We start from the raw sequence: 20,649 nt of genomic DNA, 5'->3' as shown, positions 1-20,649 counted from the left end.
CGGGACGAGAAGAATTGAAGGTTTTGTTTACATACAAGAGTGGTATCTGGCCGACAGTTGGCGCTGGTGGGCACACCCGCAACCTTCATAGCGATCGCTCGCGAGTTTTTTGAGTATGTTGTCTGTCGAGCCGCAGAGTTGCAGCTATTATATATTCACCGGGTAAGTATATTCAAAAATTTATTTTATAATTAAAATATCATTTTTTCCAGATCTGACAAAAACTACAACATTACGATCTCAACTTGATGGACAACTCAATGAAAACAAAGTCGTCAAAGAGGTATGGAAGATAAGTTTGTAGTCCTGAATTAGATTTGATATATGAATGACAGGTTGTTATTCTTGAAACTAGTTACTGTTTATTACTATTAGATACAAATCATATTGCTTCTATTTAGATAGGCTACAAAACCATTTATTCTTTTATTTCAAAGTATTGTCTCAGTGGTTTTAACAGTTATTAATTCATTAATAAGATAGTTTGGTAATTATGGGATTTGAAGGTGATCATCCACTCGCTCACTTGCCTGATAGAGAACACGTTCTGCTGAACTATGAATCTTTGCTTACTGTTAAATCTTTTTCACTTTTTCTTTATATTACCTCTACATCACTACTGTGTATGGCTTTGAACTGTAGTTCGCAATGGATAAGCTTAGAACTATTCCCACTAGTATTCTTGGGCAGGAATACGTGCTTATTGGTACCATGTAACCTTTTTAGTCTTTTCCCCTGTCAACTCTTTCCCACTGTTTTATTTGTATTTACTCCTAAGGCTCTGTTATTGGGGAGTATATGTGAGGATTAGGAAAACTGTCTCCAAGTGCTTGGTTCTAGCCATTGTTATTATTGTTACCACCTAAGCTACAATCCTTATTGGAAAAGCAGGATGTTATAACCCCAAGGGCTCCAACAGGGAAAAAATAGCCCAGTGAGGAAAGGAAATAAAACGATGTAATAAGTAATTAATAATATAATGTTCTTAGATCAGTAGCAACGTTGAAATAGTTCTAATTTATGAAGTTCCACCAATTCAAATGCCCAATCAGATAGATATTCCACAATCTGGTCACAGCAAGAATAAAACTTTGAGAATACTGTGTAGTATTATGCCTTGTGATGGAGAAGGCTTGACAGTCAGAATTAACTCCATACCTAGTACTGTACTATATACAGGATGGTGCAAAGAATAATCAGAATTATGAAAGTCTTATGCAGAACTGTGAGAAGTAATGAAAAATAACATTTAATGTTGTAAGATCAGTAATAACTTTGAAATAGATCTGCCGTATATAAACTTTGAAGAGAAACTAATAGTATGTTCAACAAAAAAACATTTGCTGCAAGTTTGAATTTCACAATCTGGTCACAGGAAGAATAAAACTTTGAGAGTACTGTGTGGTATTGTGCCTTATGATGGAGAAGGCTTGACAGTTAGAATTAACTGGATGTTGCATAAGATTTTTCATAATTCTGACCATCCTTAACATTCAGATCTTCCTGGACAATTCCATCCTAGTTTGTAATACTAGGCGTGCAGTTAATTCTAATAGGCCTTCTCCATCCTAAGGCTACATACTACACAGTATTCTAGAAGTTTTATTCCAGCTGTGACCAAGTTGTGGAATGATCTTCCTAAACGGGTAGTTGAATCAGTGGAACTTCAAAAGTTCAAAGTTGCAGCAAATGTTTTTATGTTGAACAGGCTGACATAAGTCTTTCTATAGTTATATATGAATTGTCTGTTTTAATGTTGTTAATGTTTTTTTAGAATATTTTATTTTAATTTTTCATTACTTCTTATTTTGTTTATTTATTTCCTTGTTTCCTTTCCTCATTGGCCTATTTTTCCATGTTGAAGCCCTTGGGCTTATCGCATCTTGCTTTTCCAACTAGGTTTGTAGCTCGGCTAGTAATATTGATAATGATACTTGGTACTATGTACAGGATGGAACAGTCTGGTAAGATATAAATGCCACTGAACAACGCAGTAGTTAATCCCTTGAGTGTTAGAAAAATTATTTGGTAATCTCGGTGTTGGTAGGTGTATGAGGACAGAGGAGAATGTGGAAAGAATAGGCCATACTATTCAGTGTATGTGTAGACAAAATAAGCCGTTACAGGAGAGAGGAATCTAATGTAGTATTGTCTTTCCAGTCAAAGGACCCAATAACTAGCAGTAGTAACTCAACGGGTGGTTGGTGCCCTGGCCAACCTACTACCTATGTACCTAATATCACATTCCTATAATCATTTTGGTGCCCATTCAATAGTGATGCTAAGAAAAGACCCACATACTCTCAACTGTTTGAGTTTGAAAACCAATTGTCTCGGGCTACTAGAATTTGTTTACAATGAATTCCTTCATCAGTGGATCGATAAACCAACTAGGCTATGGGAAACAACATACTATAGTCAAATTTTTTAGTGAGGCAGATTTGCACCGACTCGCAGGGGTGCCCTTTTAGCTCGGAGAATTTCCTAATAGCTGATTGGTCAGAAGTATTTTTGTCCGAATACCATCATTGTTTTCAAATGATTACCAAGTAATGTGAATCGAAACTTTTTTTACTAACCTAAATCTCTCTCTCAGATATAGGTTTTGTTAATAAATAATGTAAACGAAAATAGAAAACCCTTTTCTATACAGACTTATTGTACATCATAGACCTATGATGTAAGTCCGTTTAGAAAAGGTTTGTTTTTTTTTTTTTTTTTTTTTTTTTTTTTGTAAAGGTTTAGATTTTATTATTACCAATATTTTCAGTTTGAGGATACTGTAGTGTTGCATAATTTGCATGAAAATCACAATTAAATGAATTCATAATTTTACCGCCGAGTTACAATCTCCGTTCCATTCTCTCTTTGGTGTTTGACTGTAGAATGCTCGTTTTACCCAGGACCCACTCTATGTGAGTCTTGCTTTTACCGAACCACTATTTTCACCAATAGTGTGTTTTATTAATTCCAGGTTTTTACTAGATTCTGGTATTCAAAATAAGTTTATGATAACATGTTTTTCTTATTCCTAGTGAGATTTATCTCAATTTGTTTTGAAATATGTGAAAAGTAAAAAAATTATGCAGCGTGCATCCGAAAACAAGATCCTGTCGTTGTCTTCGGCGGGTTTTGTTATTATATATAGATTTATTATCATGATACTTCATAATATATCTATTTGTTTACATTATTTATTGACAAAACCTATATCTGAGAGGGAAATTTAGGTTTGTAAAAAAGTCTTGATTTACATTACAGTACTTGGTAATCATTTGAAAAGAATGATGGTATTCGGACAAAAATACCTCCGACCAATCAGCTACTGTATTAGGAAATTCTCCGAGCTAAAAGGACACCCCTGCGAGTCGGTGAAAATCTGCCTCGTTAAAATAAATTGACTATAGATATTGTGCTAACAACAGAAAAAAATTAGTATCCAGTGTTTCAGTAGGCAAAAATATTGGCAAAAGTCACCACAAAGTAGTTCGGTTTCAGGTAAATATTCCTCATTTTAAAGAAAGAAAATTTATAAGTTAGCCTACAGACTACAAACAGGGAACATAGATACACAATGGGAATCCTTTGTAGAAATATATAAAGAAAAGAAAAGGGCTAAATGTATACCGAGTAGAAAAATTCTACCAAATGGAACTCCACAACCTAAGTGGATCTACAGAGAAATAGCCAATGCAATAAGCAGTAGAGAGAGGAACCATTAATCTATAGTTTTCAATATTAATCTTACCCGATGATCATGTAGCTGTCAACTCCGTTGCCCGACAGAAATCTACGGTCGGGATACGCCAGCGATCGCTATCCAGGTGGAGGTGTAATCAACAGCGCCATCTGTGGTCAGGTACTAAAGTACTTCTTGTCAACAAGAACTCAATTTTTCCTCTGTCGTGCCGCCGGCAAGACCTACTTGGATACGCTGTTGATTTTGGAGTCTTTTGTTCACGATTTGGTGATGTATTTGCTCTAAAGTTTAGCCTTCGCTGTTCAGGAAGCTTTATCCTTAGCTTAGCAAGCTTTTGGAATTAATTTGATTCATTGGTTAACGATCTTTGCTTAATTTTGGAATTCCCCCTTGACTACTTCTAAATTCAAGATGTCTGACCATTCCCAAGTTCCTAAATACAGGCAGTGTAGTGTTAGGACTTGTACTAGGCGTCTTCCGAAGGCCTCTATAGATCCTCACACCGTATGTTCCAATTGTAGGGGTAAATCCTGTCAATTGGAAGATCGATGTGGGGAATGTGCTGGGCTTTCGGAATTCGATTTTAATGAATTCCTCAGATATGCACGTAGGTTAGAGAAGGAGAGAGATAGGAGGAGTTCTTCTCGCTCTGTGGATTTTTCCTCTCCCCATGCCCCTCAACCTTTTCCTTCCCCTGTGGTGGTGACTCCCGAACCTGCTACGAGTGCTCAGCCTGCAATGGCTGATATGTTGCGTGCCATTCAGGCTCTCGGTGAGAAGGTGGAGTCGTTGGTTAGTGACCGCAATCAGCTCTTGGCAGATGTCAGAGAGCTGAAAGCGAAGAGTGCAGTGGGAAGTGTTAGTACTAGTGATGTGCATAGTGTCAGTGTCAGTGTTGCGCATGAGGGTACATCTGTGCGTGCCAGTCGTCCTCCCAGTCCGGGACCTCTTGCAAGCTCCCAAGCCCAGGGGAGAAGCAATGTCGAAGGACCAAAGGGTTCGGCAGGCCTTGATCGGCGCACGGATGTATCCTCAGTGGTTGCGGACGTATCTGCTAAGGATCGTCCCATCCACTTACAGACGAATGAGCCCTTACATTCCTCGTCTGTGGAAGAGGTTTCCAGGAGGAAACGGTGGACCAAGGTCTCACGACCGCTCAAACGTAAGGTCCCTTCCGAGCTAGTGCAACGGCCCAGGTGTAGCCACTGGGTCAGTTCGGACTCGCCGCAGTCATCTGATGACTGCACACCTCCCAAGAGAGGTAGAGTGGTCCCTCAACAGGCCTCTGCTCCGTCTGTTGTTGCTCCAACCACAGTAGACCCTAAGTGGTCCATGCTGCAGACTATGCAGTCTCAGCTTGCGGCATTCATGCAGGAGTATCATGCCGAGAAGGTTAACACCTCTTCTGTTAACCTACAACCCGCAGAGGTTGTGCGCTCAGCAGATACTGCGGCTGCCTGCTCCCACACCCCACCTGTGAGAGCTCCTCCACCGATGCGCAGTCCTCCTTGCCAGACGCATGTTCTTGCTGCACCATCTGCTAACATGCGTGAGCTGCCGCATCAGGAGTTGCCGGGTTCCAGCACTATGCGGCTTTCTCCTCAGCCCATGCAGCATGCTCTGCAGACCTTACAGCATGCTCCGCATACCATGCAGCATGAGCCGCATACCTTACAGCATGCTCTGCATACCATACCGCATGCTCCTCAGCCCACCGCAGACCCTCCCACACACCAGCCCTCTGCTTTTGTTGTTGCCAGCTCGCAGACTGTTCAGCAGAGGCATGATGATGGATCCGCAGGTACGCATGCACCCGTTCTGCAGGATTCAGCCGTTCAGCTTGCTGCTCTGCCTTTGCCACTCACAACTCAACTTTCGGATGATGATGTATCGGATGATGAAGCTGCTCATCTGGATGAACCTCACTCTGATGTTGAAGGACACAAGTCTTCGCCACCCTCCTTAGACTTTCGCAAAGTCCTTGCTTTGTTCAGGGACTTGTATCCTGAACATTTTGTGTCTGCAACCCCTCGTTCTCCTCCCTCCGAGTTTGCTCTGGGCATGCAGTCTGCTGCGCCTGCCTTCACCAAGCTTGTTCTCGCCAGATCATCTAGGAGAGCTTTGAGGGTTATGGGGGACTGGTTGCATTCCAAGAAGCAACTGGGAAGGACCTCTTTTGTGTTTCCTCCTCCCAAGCTGGCTTCTAAGTCGAGCGTCTGGTATGCCACGGGAGAGGAACCTGGCTTGGGGGTTCCTGCCTCTGCCCAGGCCGACTTCTCAAGTCTGGTTGACTCTCCCCGCAGGTTGGCTATGAGACGTTCGAAGATCTGCTGGTCCTTTTCCGATCTTGATCATATGTTGAAGGGAGTCTTTCGTGCCTTCGAGATATTCAACTTCCTCGATTGGTGTTTGGGAGCCTTAAGCAGGAAGACTTCCCCTTCAGATAAGGACTCGGCCATGCTGATCATGTCTAGCATGGACAAGGCAATTCGGGATGGGTCTGGTGAACTTGCGGCTTCATATGTATCAGGAGTCCTCAAGAAGAGAGAACATTTGTGCTCCTTCTTATCTGCTGGTATCACTCCTTGCCAGAAGTCAGAGTTGCTGTTTGCTCCTCTCTCCAAGTGTCTGTTTCCGGAGGAGTTGATTAAGGGGATGGCTGCCTCACTTATCCAGAAGGATACTCATGACCTAATGGCTTCTTCTGCACGTAAGGCTAAAACCTTACCTTCCGTGCCTAGACCCTTCCGCCCTACAGCAGTTGATACACCTGCTTCTAGGTTCATCCCGCCCTTTCGTGGCAGAACCTCCAGCAGAGGAGGTACCCGTGCAGACAGTCACCGTGGCAAGTCCAAGAAGGGTTCCAAGTCCGCAAAAGGCAAGTTTTGACTGCCTTCCTCTCCAGACAGCAGTAGGAGCCAAACTCAAGACCTTCTGGCAAGCTTGGGAGAGCAGAGGTGCAGACGCTCAGTCTGTGAAGTGGCTAAGGGAGGGATACAGAATTCCGTTCTGCCGCAATCCCCCTCTAGCTACATCTCCCATCAACCTCTCTCCCAACTACAAGGAGAAGGACAATAGGCTAGCGTTGCAACAAGAGGTGTCGCTCTTGCTACAAAAGGAAGCAGTGGTCATAGTCCGGGATCATCAATCCCCGGGCTTTTACAACCGTCTCTTCCTGGTAGCCAAGAAGACAGGAGGTTGGAGACCGGTGCTGGACGTCAGTGCTCTCAATGCTTATGTCACCAAGCAGACGTTCACGATGGAGACGACGAAGTCGGTCCTAGCAGCGGTCAGGCAGGAGGACTGGATGGTCTCGTTAGACCTGAAAGACGCATACTTTCACGTCCCCATCCATCCAGACTCCCAACCTTTCCTAAGATTCGTCTTTGGAAAGGTTGTGTACCAGTTCCAAGCCCTGTGCTTTGGCCTAAGCACGGCACCTCTTGTGTTTACGAGACTGATGAGGAATATTGCGAAATTCCTTCACTTGGCAGACATCAGAGCCTCCCTCTATTTAGACGACTGGCTTTTAAGAGCTCCCACAAGTCGTCGCTGTCTGGAGAATCTCAGATGGACTATGGATCTGACCAAGGAACTGGGCCTCCTGGTCAATTTAGAGAAGTCCCAGCTCGTCCCATCCCAGACCATTGTTTACCTGGGTATGGAGATTCAGAGTCGAGCTTTTCGGGCTTTTCCGTCGGCCCCAAGGATCAACCAAGCCCTAGAGTGCATCCAGAGCATGCTGAGAAGGAACCGATGCTCAGTCAGGCAGTGGATGAGTCTAACAGGGACACTTTCATCACTGGCCCTGTTCATCGAGTTAGGGAGACTCCACCTCCGCCCTCTTCAGTATCATCTAGCTGCTCACTGGATAAAGGACATGACGCTAGAGACGGTCTCAGTTCCTGTTTCCGAAGAGATGAGGTCTACTCTAACGTGGTGGAAGAACAGCATTCTTCTCAAGGAAGGTCTACCTTTGGCTGTTCAGACCCCCGACCACCGTCTCTTCTCGGACGCATCAGACTCGGGCTGGGGTGCGACATTGGACGGACATGAATGCTCGGGAACATGGAATCAGGAGCAAAGGACACTTCACATCAATTGCAAGGAGTTGTTGGCGGTTCATCTGGCCTTGTTAAACTTCAAGTCCCTCCAGCTAAACAAGGTGGTGGAGGTGAACTCCGACAACACCACAGCCTTGGCTTACATCTCCAAGCAGGGAGGGACTCATTCGAGGAAGTTGTTCGAGATCGCAAGGGACCTCCTCATTTGGTCAAAAGATCGAAAGCTCACGCTGGTAACGAGGTTCATTCAGGGCGATATGAATGTCATGGCAGATCGCCTCAGCCGGAAGGGTCAGGTCATCCCCACAGAGTGGACCCTTCACAAGAATGTTTGCAGCAGACTTTGGGCCCTGTGGGGTCAGCCAACCATAGATCTGTTCGCTACCTCGATGACCAAGAGGCTCCCGTTGTATTGTTCTCCGATTCCAGACCCAGCAGCAGTTCACGTGGATGCCTTTCTGCTGGATTGGTCCCATCTCGACCTGTATGCATTCCCGCCGTTCAAGATTGTCAACAGGGTACTTCAGAAGTTCGCCTCTCACAAAGGGACATGGCTGACGTTGGTTGCTCCCCTCTGGCCCGCGAGAGAATGGTTCACAGAGGTACTGCAATGGCTGGTCGACGTTCCCAGGACTCTTCCTCTAGGAGTGGACCTTCTGCGTCAACCTCACGTAAAGAAGGTACACCCAAACCTCCACGCTCTTCGTCTGACTGCCTTCAGACTATCGAAAGACTCTCAAGAGCTAGAGGCTTTTCGAAGGAGGCAGCCAGAGCGATTGCCAGAGCAAGGAGGACATCCACTCTCAGAGTCTATCAATCTAAATGGGAAGTCTTCCGAAGCTGGTGCAAGGCCAATGCAGTTTCCTCATCTAGTACCACTGTAACCCAGATTGCTGACTTCCTGTTACATCTAAGGAACGTAAGATCCCTATCAGCTCCTACGATCAAGGGTTACAGAAGTATGTTGGCAGCGGTTTTCCGCCACAGAGGCTTGGATCTTTCCACCAACAAAGATCTACAGGACCTCCTTAGGTCTTTTGAGACCTCAAAGGAACGTCGGTTGTCCACTCCAGGCTGGAATCTAGACGTGGTCCTAAGGTTCCTTATGTCATCAAGATTTGAACCGCTCCAATCAGCCTCTTTTAAGGACCTCACATTAAAAACTCTTTTCCTCGTGTGCTTAGCAACAGCTAAAAGAGTAAGTGAGATCCACGCCTTCAGCAGGAACATAGTTTCCACATCTGAAACGGCTACATGTTCCTTACAGCTCGGTTTTTTGGCTAAAAACGAGCTTCCTTCACGTCCTTGGCCTAAGTCGTTCGAGATCCCAAGCCTGTCCAACTTGGTGGGGAACGAACTGGAGAGAGTACTTTGCCCAGTTAGAGCTCTTAGGTACTATCTAAGAAGGTCAAAACCTTTACGAGGACAATCAGAAGCCTTATGGTGTGCTATCAAGAAGCCTTCGCTACCAATGTCTAAGAACGCAGTTTCTTACTACATCAGGCTTCTGATTAGAGAAGCACATTCTCATCTGAAGGAAGAAGACCTTGCTTTGCTGAAGGTAAGGACACATGAAGTGAGAGCTGTGGCTACTTCAGTGGCCTTCAAACAGAACCGTTCTCTGCAGAGTGTTATGGATGCAACCTATTGGAGAAGCAAGTCAGTGTTCGCATCATTCTATCTCAAAGATGTCCAGTCTCTTTACGAGAACTGCTACACCCTGGGACCATTCGTAGCAGCGAGTGCAGTAGTAGGTGAGGGCTCAGCCACTACATTCCCATAATCCCATAATCTTTTTAACCTTTCTCTTGAATACTTTTTATTGTTGTTTTTGGGTTGTACGGTCGGCTAAGAAGCCTTCCGCATCCTGGTTGATTTGGCGGGTGGTCAATTCTTTCTTGAGAAGCGCCTAGGTTAGAGGTTGTGATGAGGTCCTTTAGTATGGGTTGCAGCCCTTTATACTTCAGCACCTAAGAGTCGTTCAGCATCCTAAGAGGACCGCTACGCTCAGTAAGGAAGACGTACTTAATAAAGGCAGAGTAATGGTTCAAGTCGACTTCCTTACCAGGTACTTATTTATTTTATGTTTGTTATTTTGAATAACTAATAAAATGAAATACGGGATACTTAGCTTCTTTGTTAACATGTATGCTGGTCTCCACCCCACCACCCTGGGTGTGAATCAGCTACATGATCATCGGGTAAGATTAATATTGAAAAATTTTATTTTCATTAGTAAAATAAATTTTTGAATATACTTACCCGATGATCATGAATTAAAGAACCCGCCCTTCCTCCCCATAGAGAACCAGTGGACCGAGGAGAAAATTGAGTTCTTGTTGACAAGAAGTACTTTAGTACCTGACCACAGATGGCGCTGTTGATTACACCTCCACCTGGATAGCGATCGCTGGCGTATCCCGACCGTAGATTTCTGTCGGGCAACGGAGTTGACAGCTACATGATCATCGGGTAAGTATATTCAAAAATTTATTTTACTAATGAAAATAACATGTTCACAGCCATCAATTCATGAAATTAACGCGCACAAGAAACCAAAAAGTAGATAAACTAGTTAGAAAGGCCAAGATTAATGAAGAGAAAATAGTGGCTTCAGCTAGTAAAGAAAACCCAAAAGATATTTTTGCATATGTGAACAGTAGAAAACCAATCAAAAACAACATTAGCCAATTAAAAGACTTACGGTAATTTTATAACGAAGGATTTGGAAAAAGCTGAACCATTGAATGCATTTTTCACAACTATTCACTAGGGAAGAATCAACGACCATCCCTGAATCGGCTATCAAATATGAAGGGTCACAGCCATTAAGGGGAGCGTTTGAAGAAAAAATTAAAAAAGAAATAAAATTTCCTGTGATATATCACATACAGACTCGTACACTTATTGTCCATATTCTCATATGCAATAACACATGAGTTATTAATAGAACACAATTTTTTCAAACTCTCCCCTTGAATAGAATTGCCTTTACCATGGATAATGTCAAAAAGAAAATAAAAGTACTGAGTAAGTCTAAGGCACCAGGTCCAGATGATATTCATCCATGAGAGATTATAGAACTAGAAGAAGAGATAACCCCACACTTTTACCCAATGTTCCGAAAGACCGCCAGTTAAGGAAAGGTACCACAAGGACGGAAACTAGGCAATGGTCCTCCAATCTACAAGAAGGGACCAAAAGAAGAACCTGAAAACTACAGACCCGTGTGTCTAACTTCAGTGCCTTGCAAAAATTTTTAATCAATTATAATAGATTCCATAGAAGAACATATAGTATTGAGAAAAATAATCTTCTAATAGACAGCCAACATGGTTTTAGACAATAGAGATCATGTGTGATAAATATTTTGGAATTTTTCGACAACCTGTTTAGCATTTATGACAAAAGCAGGGCAAATAGGTATCATTGACAAGCCAGCTGAATGGATCGAAGATTGGCTAAAAAACATAAAACAGAGTTGTAATCAATGGAGAAGCTTCAGAGTGGGCAGCTGTTTTATCCCTAGTACCCCAAGGATCCCTCCTTGGCCCATTTCTATTTCTGATCTACATTAATGACATGAATGTAGGATTAACTAGATACTAGAAGAATAGCCAAATTTACCAACGATACTAAACTAGGCATAAATGCTGTGAACTCAGAAGACGTAGAAGCCTTAAGAGAGGAAATAATGAGGCTAGGAGAATGGTCCAGAAAATGGCAAATACCTATCAACTGAAAAATGTGAAGTCATGCTTATAGGTTATAGTAACCCAATATCCAATTACTCACTGCTGGGTTATGAAATGGGAAGGGTGGACCACGAGGGAGATCTGTATTATTATCAGTAAGGATTTGAAGTTATCCAAACAGAGCATAAAATCTGAAGAGAAAGCACAAAAACTAATAGATCACATAAAGAGGCAATTCAAATACAGAAACAAAGACACTGTACTACAGCTGTACACATCACTACTAAGTCCCCATCTGGAATACAGAGTCCAATTCTGGACTCCAAGTATTCAGAAGGATATAGATACACTGGAAGCAGTATAAGCAATGCCCACCAAACTAGTTCCAACACCAAGGCAACTTGGATATAGATGGAGGCTGGAACGTATGAACTTATTTGATCTACAAACTCGACGACTAAGGGGACAGTTAATAGAGGCTTTCAAAATTCCTAAAGGAATAACAAATATAGATTACAACAGTGTACTCACACTTAGCACAAATCAGTCCATAGGTGATAGATACAAACTGAAATTGGAGATACAACACCACTCAATGTAGCATTTTCTTTATATTTAAAATAGCAAATACTTGGAATAGACTTCCAATGGATGTAATAAATAGCAACACCGTTAATGAGTTCAAGAGCAAATGGAGTCTCTACAAATGGACTAAAAGAGTTTTGAGACATGCAAAATCCTTGTAACACACACACACACACACACACACACACACACACACACTCTCTCTCTCTCTCTCTCTCTCTCTCTCTCTCTCTCTCTCTCTCTCTCTCTCTCTCTCTCTCTCTCTCTCTCTCTCTCTCTCTCTCTCTCTCTCTCTCTCAAAATATTTTATTCCTTCCTGCATAATAGATTACAAACACTTTAGTTCAAATACCCAGAATTAAACTTTACTATGTAGTCCACAATATTTCATGTGGTTATATTATCTAATACAGATTTTGTATAGAATATTTCACTGTGTGACATTCTATTAATTGCAGAACTTGTAAAAATCAATTTACCCTGTATTATTCTCTCCCGTATATGAAAGTTCTATCCTAAAACACCCAGCGTGATTTATTTTTAGATTGGAAGTATGGTTAGGAATAGAAGTATGGATATATTGGCCTTGTGTGAGACGAAGATAAGCGGGAAGGGTGAAGTGATGTTTTGTGAAATGACTGGTAGAGTGTCTGGGATTGAAAGGGGAAGAGCAAGAGAGGGTGTGGCTTTATTGCTGAGTGAATGGATGACAGGTAAAGTAGTGGAATGGAAGGAGATATCATCTAGGTTAATGTGGGTAAGGGTTAGGTTGGGTAGGGAATGTTGGGCTTTTGTCAGTACGTATGGGCCAGGTTGTGAGAAAAGTGAAGAGCGGAATGAGTTCTAGAATGAATTAACTAGGTGTGTAGAAGGAATTATGTAGTTGTCATGGGTGACTTAAATGCTAGAATGGGCGCTGGAGAAGTAGGTGTCATTGGGAAGTATGGCGTACCAGGCGAAAATGAGAGTGGTGAGAGACTGGTAGATATGTGTGTTGAGTAAGAGATGGTGATAAGTTCTAGCTTCTTCAAAAAGAAAGATAATAACAAGTATACATGGGTAAGAGTGTCAAATGGAAGAGTGGTAGAAAGGGCATTAATGGATTATGTGTTGATAACTAAAAGAATGTTTGGAAGATTGAAAGCTGCACGTGTTTAGGGGTATGGCTAACGGTATGTCTGATCATTTTTTGGTAGAAGGAAAATTAGTTGTAGCAAAAGAGTTGGGGAATAGAGTAGGTGGATGTAAAAGGGAGCTAGTGAGGGTTGAAGAGCTAATAAAACCCGGGGGTAAAAAGTAAATATCAAGAAAGGATGAAAATGACATATGACGAAGTGAAAGTAAGAGAAACTGGTAATTTAGAGGAGGAGTGGAAGTTAGTAAAAGAAAATTTTGTTGGGATTGCAAGTGATGTGTGTGGCAAGAAGGTTGTTGGAGGCAGAATGAGGATGGGCAGTGAATGGTGAAATGAAGGAGTGAAGATAAAAGGGGAAGAGAAAAAGAGGGCTTTTGAAGAATGGCTGCAGAGTAATAGGGTAGAGAAGTATGAAAAATATAGAGAGAAAAATGTGGAAGTAAAGCGCAAGGTAAATGAGGCAAAGAGGGCAGCTGACCTGAGGTGGGGTCAGGGATTGGGTCATTCATATGAAGAGAATAAGAAGAAGTTTTGGAAAGAAGTGAAGAGGGAAGGCTGGCTCAAGAATTGGAGATACAGTGAAAGATGGAAATGGAAGGTTGTTAAAAGGAGAGGAGGCAAGGAAAAAGTGGGCGAAATATTTTGAAAGTTTACTGAATGTTGAAGATAATAGGGAGGCCGATATAATTGCTGTTGCAGGTATTGAGGTGCCAGTGATGGGAGATGAGAATGTGAGAGAGATTACAAGAGAGGAAGTGAGGAGAGCACTAGATGAAACGAGAGTAGGAAAAGCATCTGGTATGGATGGTGTGAGAGCTGAGATGTTGAAGGAAGGGGGTGTGACTGTACTTGAATGGTTGGTGAGATTGTTTGATATGTGTTTTGTGTTGTCAATGGTATCAGTAGATTGAGTGTGTGCATGTATTGTACCACTATATAAGGGTAAGGGATATGTGCATGAGTGTTGTAATTCAAGGGGTATTAGTTTGTTGAGTGTAGTTGGAAAAGTTTATGGTAGAGTACTGATTAATAGGATTAAGGATAAAACAGAGAATGCAATCTTAGAAGTACAGGGTGGTTTTAGAAGAGGTAGGGGTTGTATGAATCAGAATTTTACAGTTGGGCAGATATGAGAAATATTTAGCAAAAGGTAAGGAGGTGTTGCATTTATGGATCTGGAGAAAGCGTATGATAGAGTTGATAGGGGAGCAATGTGGAATGTGATGAGGTTATATGGAGTTAGTGGAAGGTTGTTGCAAGTAGTGAAAAGTTTCTACAAAGGTAAAAAAGCACGTGTTAGAATAGGAAATGAAGTGAGCGATTGGTTTCCGTTGAGAGTGGGGCTGAGACAGGGATGTGTGATGTCGCCGTGGTTGTTTAACTTGTATGTTGATGGAGTGGTGAGAGAGGTGAATGCTCGAGTACTTGGATAAGGATTGAAACTGGTAGACAAGAATGACCATGAAAGGGAGGTAAATCTGTTTTTGTTTGCAGATGATACTGTACTGGTTGCAGACGCGGAAGAGAAGCTTGGCCGATTAGTGACAGAATTTGGAAGGAAATTTGAGAGAAGGAAGTTGAGAGTTATTGTGGGTAAGAGTAAGGTTATGAGATGTACGAGAAGGGAAGGTGGTGCAAGGTTGAATGTCATGTTGAATGGAGAGTTACTTGAGGAGGTGGATCAGTTTAAGTACTTGGGGTATGTTGTTGCAGCAAATGGTGGAGTGGAAGCAGATGTACATCAGAGAGTGAATGAAGGATGCAAAGTGTTGGGGGCAATTAGGGGAGTAGTAAAAAATAGAGGGTTGCGCATGAATGTAAAGAGAGTTCTATATGAGAAAGTGATTGTACCAACTGTGATGTATGGATCGGAGTTGTTGGGAATGAAAGTGATGGAGAGATAGAAATTGAATTTGTTTGAGATGAAGTGTCTAAGGAGTATGGCTGGTGTATCTCGAGTAGATAGGGTTAGGAACGAAGTGGTGAGGGTGAGAACAGGTGTAAGAAATGAGTTAGCAGCTAGAGTGGATATGAATGTGTTGAGGTGGTTTGGCCATGTTGAGAGAATGGAAGATGGCTGTCTGCTAAAGAAGGTGGTGAATGCAAGAGTTGATGGGAGAAGTACAAGAGGAAGGCCAAGGTTTGGGTGGATGGATGGAGTGAAGAAAGCTCTGGGTGATAGGAGGATAGATGTGAGAGAGGCAAGAGAATGTGCTAGAAGTAGGAATGAATGGCGAGCGATTGTTACGCAGTTCCGGTAGGCTTTATTGCTTCCTCCGGTGCCTTAGATGACCGCGGAGGTAGCAGCAGTAGGGGATTCAGCGTTATGAAGCTTCATCTGTGGTGGATAAGGGGGAGGGTAGGCTGTAGCACCTTATCAGTACCAGCTGAACTCGGTTGAGTCCCTTGTCAGGCTGGGAGGAACGTAGAGAGGAGAGGTCCCTTTTTTTGTTTCATTTGTTTGATGTTGGCAACCCCCCAAAATTGGGGGAAGTGCCTTGGTATATGTATGATGTCCCCTCAAATCTGACATTAATTTTTATTTTATGAAGAAATATTTTTGTTTTTCCATCTCCTATTTCTTAATGGACAAATTTCAACTTCGCTGCTATTTTCCTGGCTAATTTCTTCATGTGGCTCAAACCAATATGGTTCCAGAATTGCTTTTGACTGACCTTCTTTATCTGCTATATCTTCTTCATTTACATCATCCAAATCTATGGAGAAATTACTGGAATCTCTTATGTTTGCTGTCTGAATCCATTTTCATGTCATTAGCCAATTGTAAAAAAAAAACGGGTGGTAGAGTCTACTTGTCTCTCCGCGATGTTATACAATGGCGGAGCAGCTTTTGCCAAATCTCGTGAGTGTGGTTGCGGCCTGTAACAGCTGGTGTAATTAATTGTATCAACAATCGAAAAGGCATCCGAGTGTCTAATAATCTAATGTTCCATGTGAATTTTGAATATAGTTTATTTTTTCAGAGTTATTTTAGGCATGTCAGCCCACGTTTAACGTCATTAATGTATCTGGGCAGGTTATATAACTTGACTATTTTTTTTTATTTGTTACAGGAATTGGATCTTTTAGAGGAAAATGCTGTTGTATATAAGCTTATTGGACCTGCACTTATCAAGCAAGACTTGGAAGAAGCTCGGCAGAATGTGGGCAAGAGGATCGATTATATTCAACAAGAAATGTAAGTTTCAATTTTTTCAATACTAAAATTTTAATGCTACAGCATGGTAAATACCATTCATATGAACTATGAACTATGTTATAGCCTAACTAGAAACCTAAAGTCGGTACAAAGCAAATAATGTTACGATCTTGTTTTCCAAGGGGTTAAAATATACTCCTATGATATAAGACCTCAAAATTTACCACCCATCTTCAGTATAAAGTAGTACAACATTAATTGTGCAGTAGAATTGGTTTTTCATATCTTTCATTTCACTGATGTTTGTTCTGGAACGATATAACAACCATTTCACTCTTTACAGTGGAGATATTTTTTGGCGACAGGTGAAGCTAGCTTTAAGTGTTAGTGAGGTGTTGACTGGCCACCCTGCTCACACCTGCACCGGTAATATTGCGTCACTTTTCATTTTGTCTCGGTAGAGAACAGACATGCTGTCGTTTTCTCCTGTAAACATATTTACTCCTTCCGAATAAATTCAAACCAGCTTAAAACTTGTAAAGACTTAACTTTTCTCTTTCAAAGTGCTTGTACGTGAGGATCTACCTTGCAGTTTCGTCCTGGCATAGAAGGGCAGCATTGTTGCGGTACCTTTTTTGTCATCCATGGAGACAGATCCTCACAGCCTTTGTCCTGTGTGCAGTGGGTCACACCTGTTCACAAGCGCCTCCTTGTAATGAGTGTAGGGTGTGGCCTTCCTCACTGGGACAGTGATACAGTAAGTGGCAGAAAGGAAAGAGGTATTGTTTCTCTTCAAGTTCATCCTCGTCTCGTTCCTGTCATTGAATCTGATCCAATTTGATCCAATTGTTCCTGTCACTCTGACTCTGCCCGAGTGTTCCTGTTGCTCTGATTCTGCCAGAATGTTCTTGTTGCTCTAACTGCCCGATCCTTCCCATCACTGACTGTCCGATTGGTCTCCTCTGATGATTGGTTGAGTATTAGTGGTGGCCCTTTGATTCCCATACAGCGAGATTCTCCTGCTTCTCTGGTCATATGAGAGTATCCTCATGGAGACGACAAAGATTGTCTTCCCCTGGTCTCTTCCACCAGTTGCACTACTTCGGTAGTGCTCCCCACATGCAATTGAAGGAGTGTAGCACATATTCCCTTCTTGGAACCTAACCCAGCACCCTCCAAAGACTGACCTACAGCTTTTCATTCGTCAGCTTGTGAGCACCAGGTCGTGATTGTCACTCTCCAGCTTGCTGTTCGCCAGCTTGAGATCATTACTTGCCAGTTCGCTGTTCGCCAGCTCGGGACTGTTACTCTTCAGCTCGCCATTCGCCAGCTCTCGATTGTCACTCGCCATTCCTCAGCTGGCTGTTCGCTAGCTTGTGATTCTCTCTCCAGCTCTTGCTCACCATCTGGTGATTGTCTCGGCTGCTTTTGTTTGTTGTTCACCAGCTCGTGATAGTCACTAGTCAACTCTCTTCTATGTTGCTGTAGTACCAGCAACTGCTTCTTGCACCTGACATTTTCCTCTAGCTACTTTTCCTTCCGTGGTAAAGTTGCTCTCCGTGACGATCTGCTCAAGCTGAGACCCTTACTCCAAATAGGGATACTGCTCTTCCCAGCAAGATTCTTCTGCGTCTCTGGTCATCAGAGAGTATCCTCATTGAGACGACAAAGATCGTCTTCCCTGTCTCTTCGAGTTGTGCTACTTTGGTAGTGCTTCCCACATGCAATTGAAGGAGTTTAGCACATTCCCTTCTTGGAACCTAACCCAGCACTCTCCAACAACAGGTGGGTTAAAGCACAAATGTTAACTATTGTGCTTAGTACCACACTCATACCTTGGAACTTTTTGTTTCACGCAAGCAGCGTTTTCGGATCCCGATGATATAAACTTCTCCGAGCTTTGATGTGCCTGTGTATACAATTGACACGAACGTTCATCCCTCATGAAATTTTTTCTTCGGTCCATGACCACTTCTAGTTCTTCTTTTCTACTACTGAATGGCTTTCATGCCATGTGCCTCAGGGTGAAGTCGCTGCCTCTGTTCGCTACCTCTTTCCTTACGTCACTTTATGGTGTATGGTTACTTTACAAGCTGGCGTCTTCATTGATAAGACCTGCGTTAGGTGCGTATGCGCTTGCATCCATTCACTGCCTCCTGGCAGGTAGAACATAGTTCTTCACAGCGGTTGCTGCAGCAGAAGTCTTCTGACCACTCGCCTCTGCCGTCTTTCTCCAGTGAGTTGGAACGAATTTTGTGAAAATAGTCCCTTGGGGTTACAGTATTTGCTTCTCTTCACAAGTTTTAGAACTTGTCAAATTTCTGTCACAGTTTTTGGGCCGTTTCTTTGGATTTGCTCCTCGGCCCTTCATACCTGCTTGGGGAGATATAACCCTGTGGGGTTCTTCCCTTTTTCATTCCCTCGATTCTAATAGATTGAATTAAGCGCTGGCTATTGCCATGGCTATAGCAGCTTGGTTGCAAGGATTTTTCCGACCAGTGAAGTCATGCAACGTGGGGTCTGGTCAGCCCTTGGATATGTGACCTCCTAAGAACACCAGAGGCTGTTAGCATCTCTTCTTGCTCTCTGTCTCTGTCAGTCTATGCTCCCTAGAATCTTTGTACAAGCATCTTTAGCTTTTCATCTGTGGGATCATCCCCCAGAGAGGCATATATGACCAACCCTTAACTTGAACTCGGTCTTGTTCGTCAAACCTTGGCCAATGATGCTCTTTCGCAGCCTGAGTTCGCCCATCGGCCGATGTTCTTTTCTAGAGATAATTCCTTTTCTCATGCTCAAGGGAGGTTTTCCCTGTAGTGGGTAATTCCCTCCTACGAGCTCAGAGTACTCCTCTCTTTTTGACAAAGACAGAATCTGCAGCCCAGCAGCTGAGGTGTGAGGGCGGTTCTCTCTTTAACCTTCGCAATCCTAACATCCAGTCGGATGCCCTGACCCAAGCGTTACATCTTTTTGGGCAGAACGACGATTTTCATCTAGGTATCTCTGAGCTTCTACAGTTAGTTCTTCCTCTCGTCTAGGAATAAGTTAGTTCATCAAACTCTGTCCTGCAAGGAGAAGGCCTACTGTGAAACAAGCAGCTAGTCCACAGGACTTTCTGTGCACGTTTGACCAATAGGACTTGTACTCCTACTTTCATGATCATCCAACATCGAGGAAGGATCTACATTTATACAGGTATTCCATGTCAAGGTGCGTTGCTTCGGTTTTGACAGTACCTCAGGTTTTCACGAGAGTTTTTACTTAGTACCAACTTGGCCCTACAGTATCGGCTTTGTTCTCGAAAGAATTCAGGATGACTGGCTGATCCTAACAGACTTGGCTTACCTTCATCACCACTGAGATAACTCTTCGAGTTTACCACGATATCAGGATTGAAGTAAATCTCTAGAAATGTCCTGGCTTCCTTATTTGAGACGGATATCCTTAGACATGTTCATCGTCATCGGCCTGCAGAAGTTTCCGCAGAATAACGGGGTCCCAGGTGGAGGGTGGCGGTACAGTAGTCTCTTCCTTCTTTGAGAAGCACTTTCAGCCAGCAGTGGTTATGTCTCATGGGTCACCGTTTCCCTCTGGTTCATCAAGCTCGCATCCAACTCCTTCGAATCTAGCCTCTTCAGGGGCAGCCAGATCTCAAGTGGTTCAGCACAAGGGATCTCCCTTTTCTCTGGTCTCTATGGAACCTGGTCAGGAGATGGACCTGAAAAGATGGTTGACAACTGAGAATCTCAGTCGAGGATTTGACCTTCTCGTTCCCTTTCCCAGATTTGATATTCCTTTCAGATGCAGCCTTCCTAATGGGCAAGGGGTAAACCCTTCGTGGGTTACGTTTCTCAGGCAACACTCGATGTCTACCCTCAACTTGAGCTAGAGCTCATGGATGGGGAAACAGAGAGTGCGGCCAGAAAGTTCGCCTCCAAGTGTTGGAACTTTTCCTTCCGAGGGAAGGTTTCTCCACCAGCCAGTTGTCAGCAATTTTCTTACTTTCTGGGAGAATAGCCCATAGTGGCAGCAGATGTTGGTCACTTTTTCCCGTCCATGGGAAAGACTTCCTTCCCCTGTTTGGTCTCCCTTTCAGGGGATTCCTCCAGTCGAAGTTTTCACTCCTTCAGGGGATTCCTCCAGCGGAAGTTGGATTCGTCCACTCCCATTCCAAGGGAAAGTCCTTCGTTCAGCTTCTGTTCAGCAATCTTCTTGCTTGCAGAAAGAATCACCAACAACGGTAGTAGATGAGGGTCTCCTTTTCCCGTCCACGGGATAGAACAATGAAAGCTTGACCCAAGTGTCAGCAC

General features: G+C 43.1%; 1 protein-coding gene across 1 annotated transcript in view; it reads left to right on the top strand.

Annotated features, from left to right (window-relative positions):
* The window catches only part of Pfdn6 (prefoldin 6), a 92,242-nt gene that overhangs the window by 42,502 nt on the left and 29,091 nt on the right, over positions 1–20,649 (top strand). The window contains exons 2-3 of the mRNA XM_068389911.1: positions 213–283; positions 16,254–16,378. Of these exons, the coding sequence (XP_068246012.1) occupies positions 213–283; positions 16,254–16,378 (196 nt within the window). The remainder of the gene's footprint in view (positions 1–212; positions 284–16,253; positions 16,379–20,649) is intronic.

The sequence above is a fragment of the Palaemon carinicauda genome, chromosome 16, assembly GCF_036898095.1.
Source record: "Palaemon carinicauda isolate YSFRI2023 chromosome 16, ASM3689809v2, whole genome shotgun sequence".
NCBI lineage: Eukaryota > Metazoa > Arthropoda > Malacostraca > Decapoda > Palaemonidae > Palaemon > Palaemon carinicauda.
The sequence above is the reverse complement of the archived record's forward strand: the minus strand, read 5'-3'. Positions and strand labels throughout refer to the sequence as shown.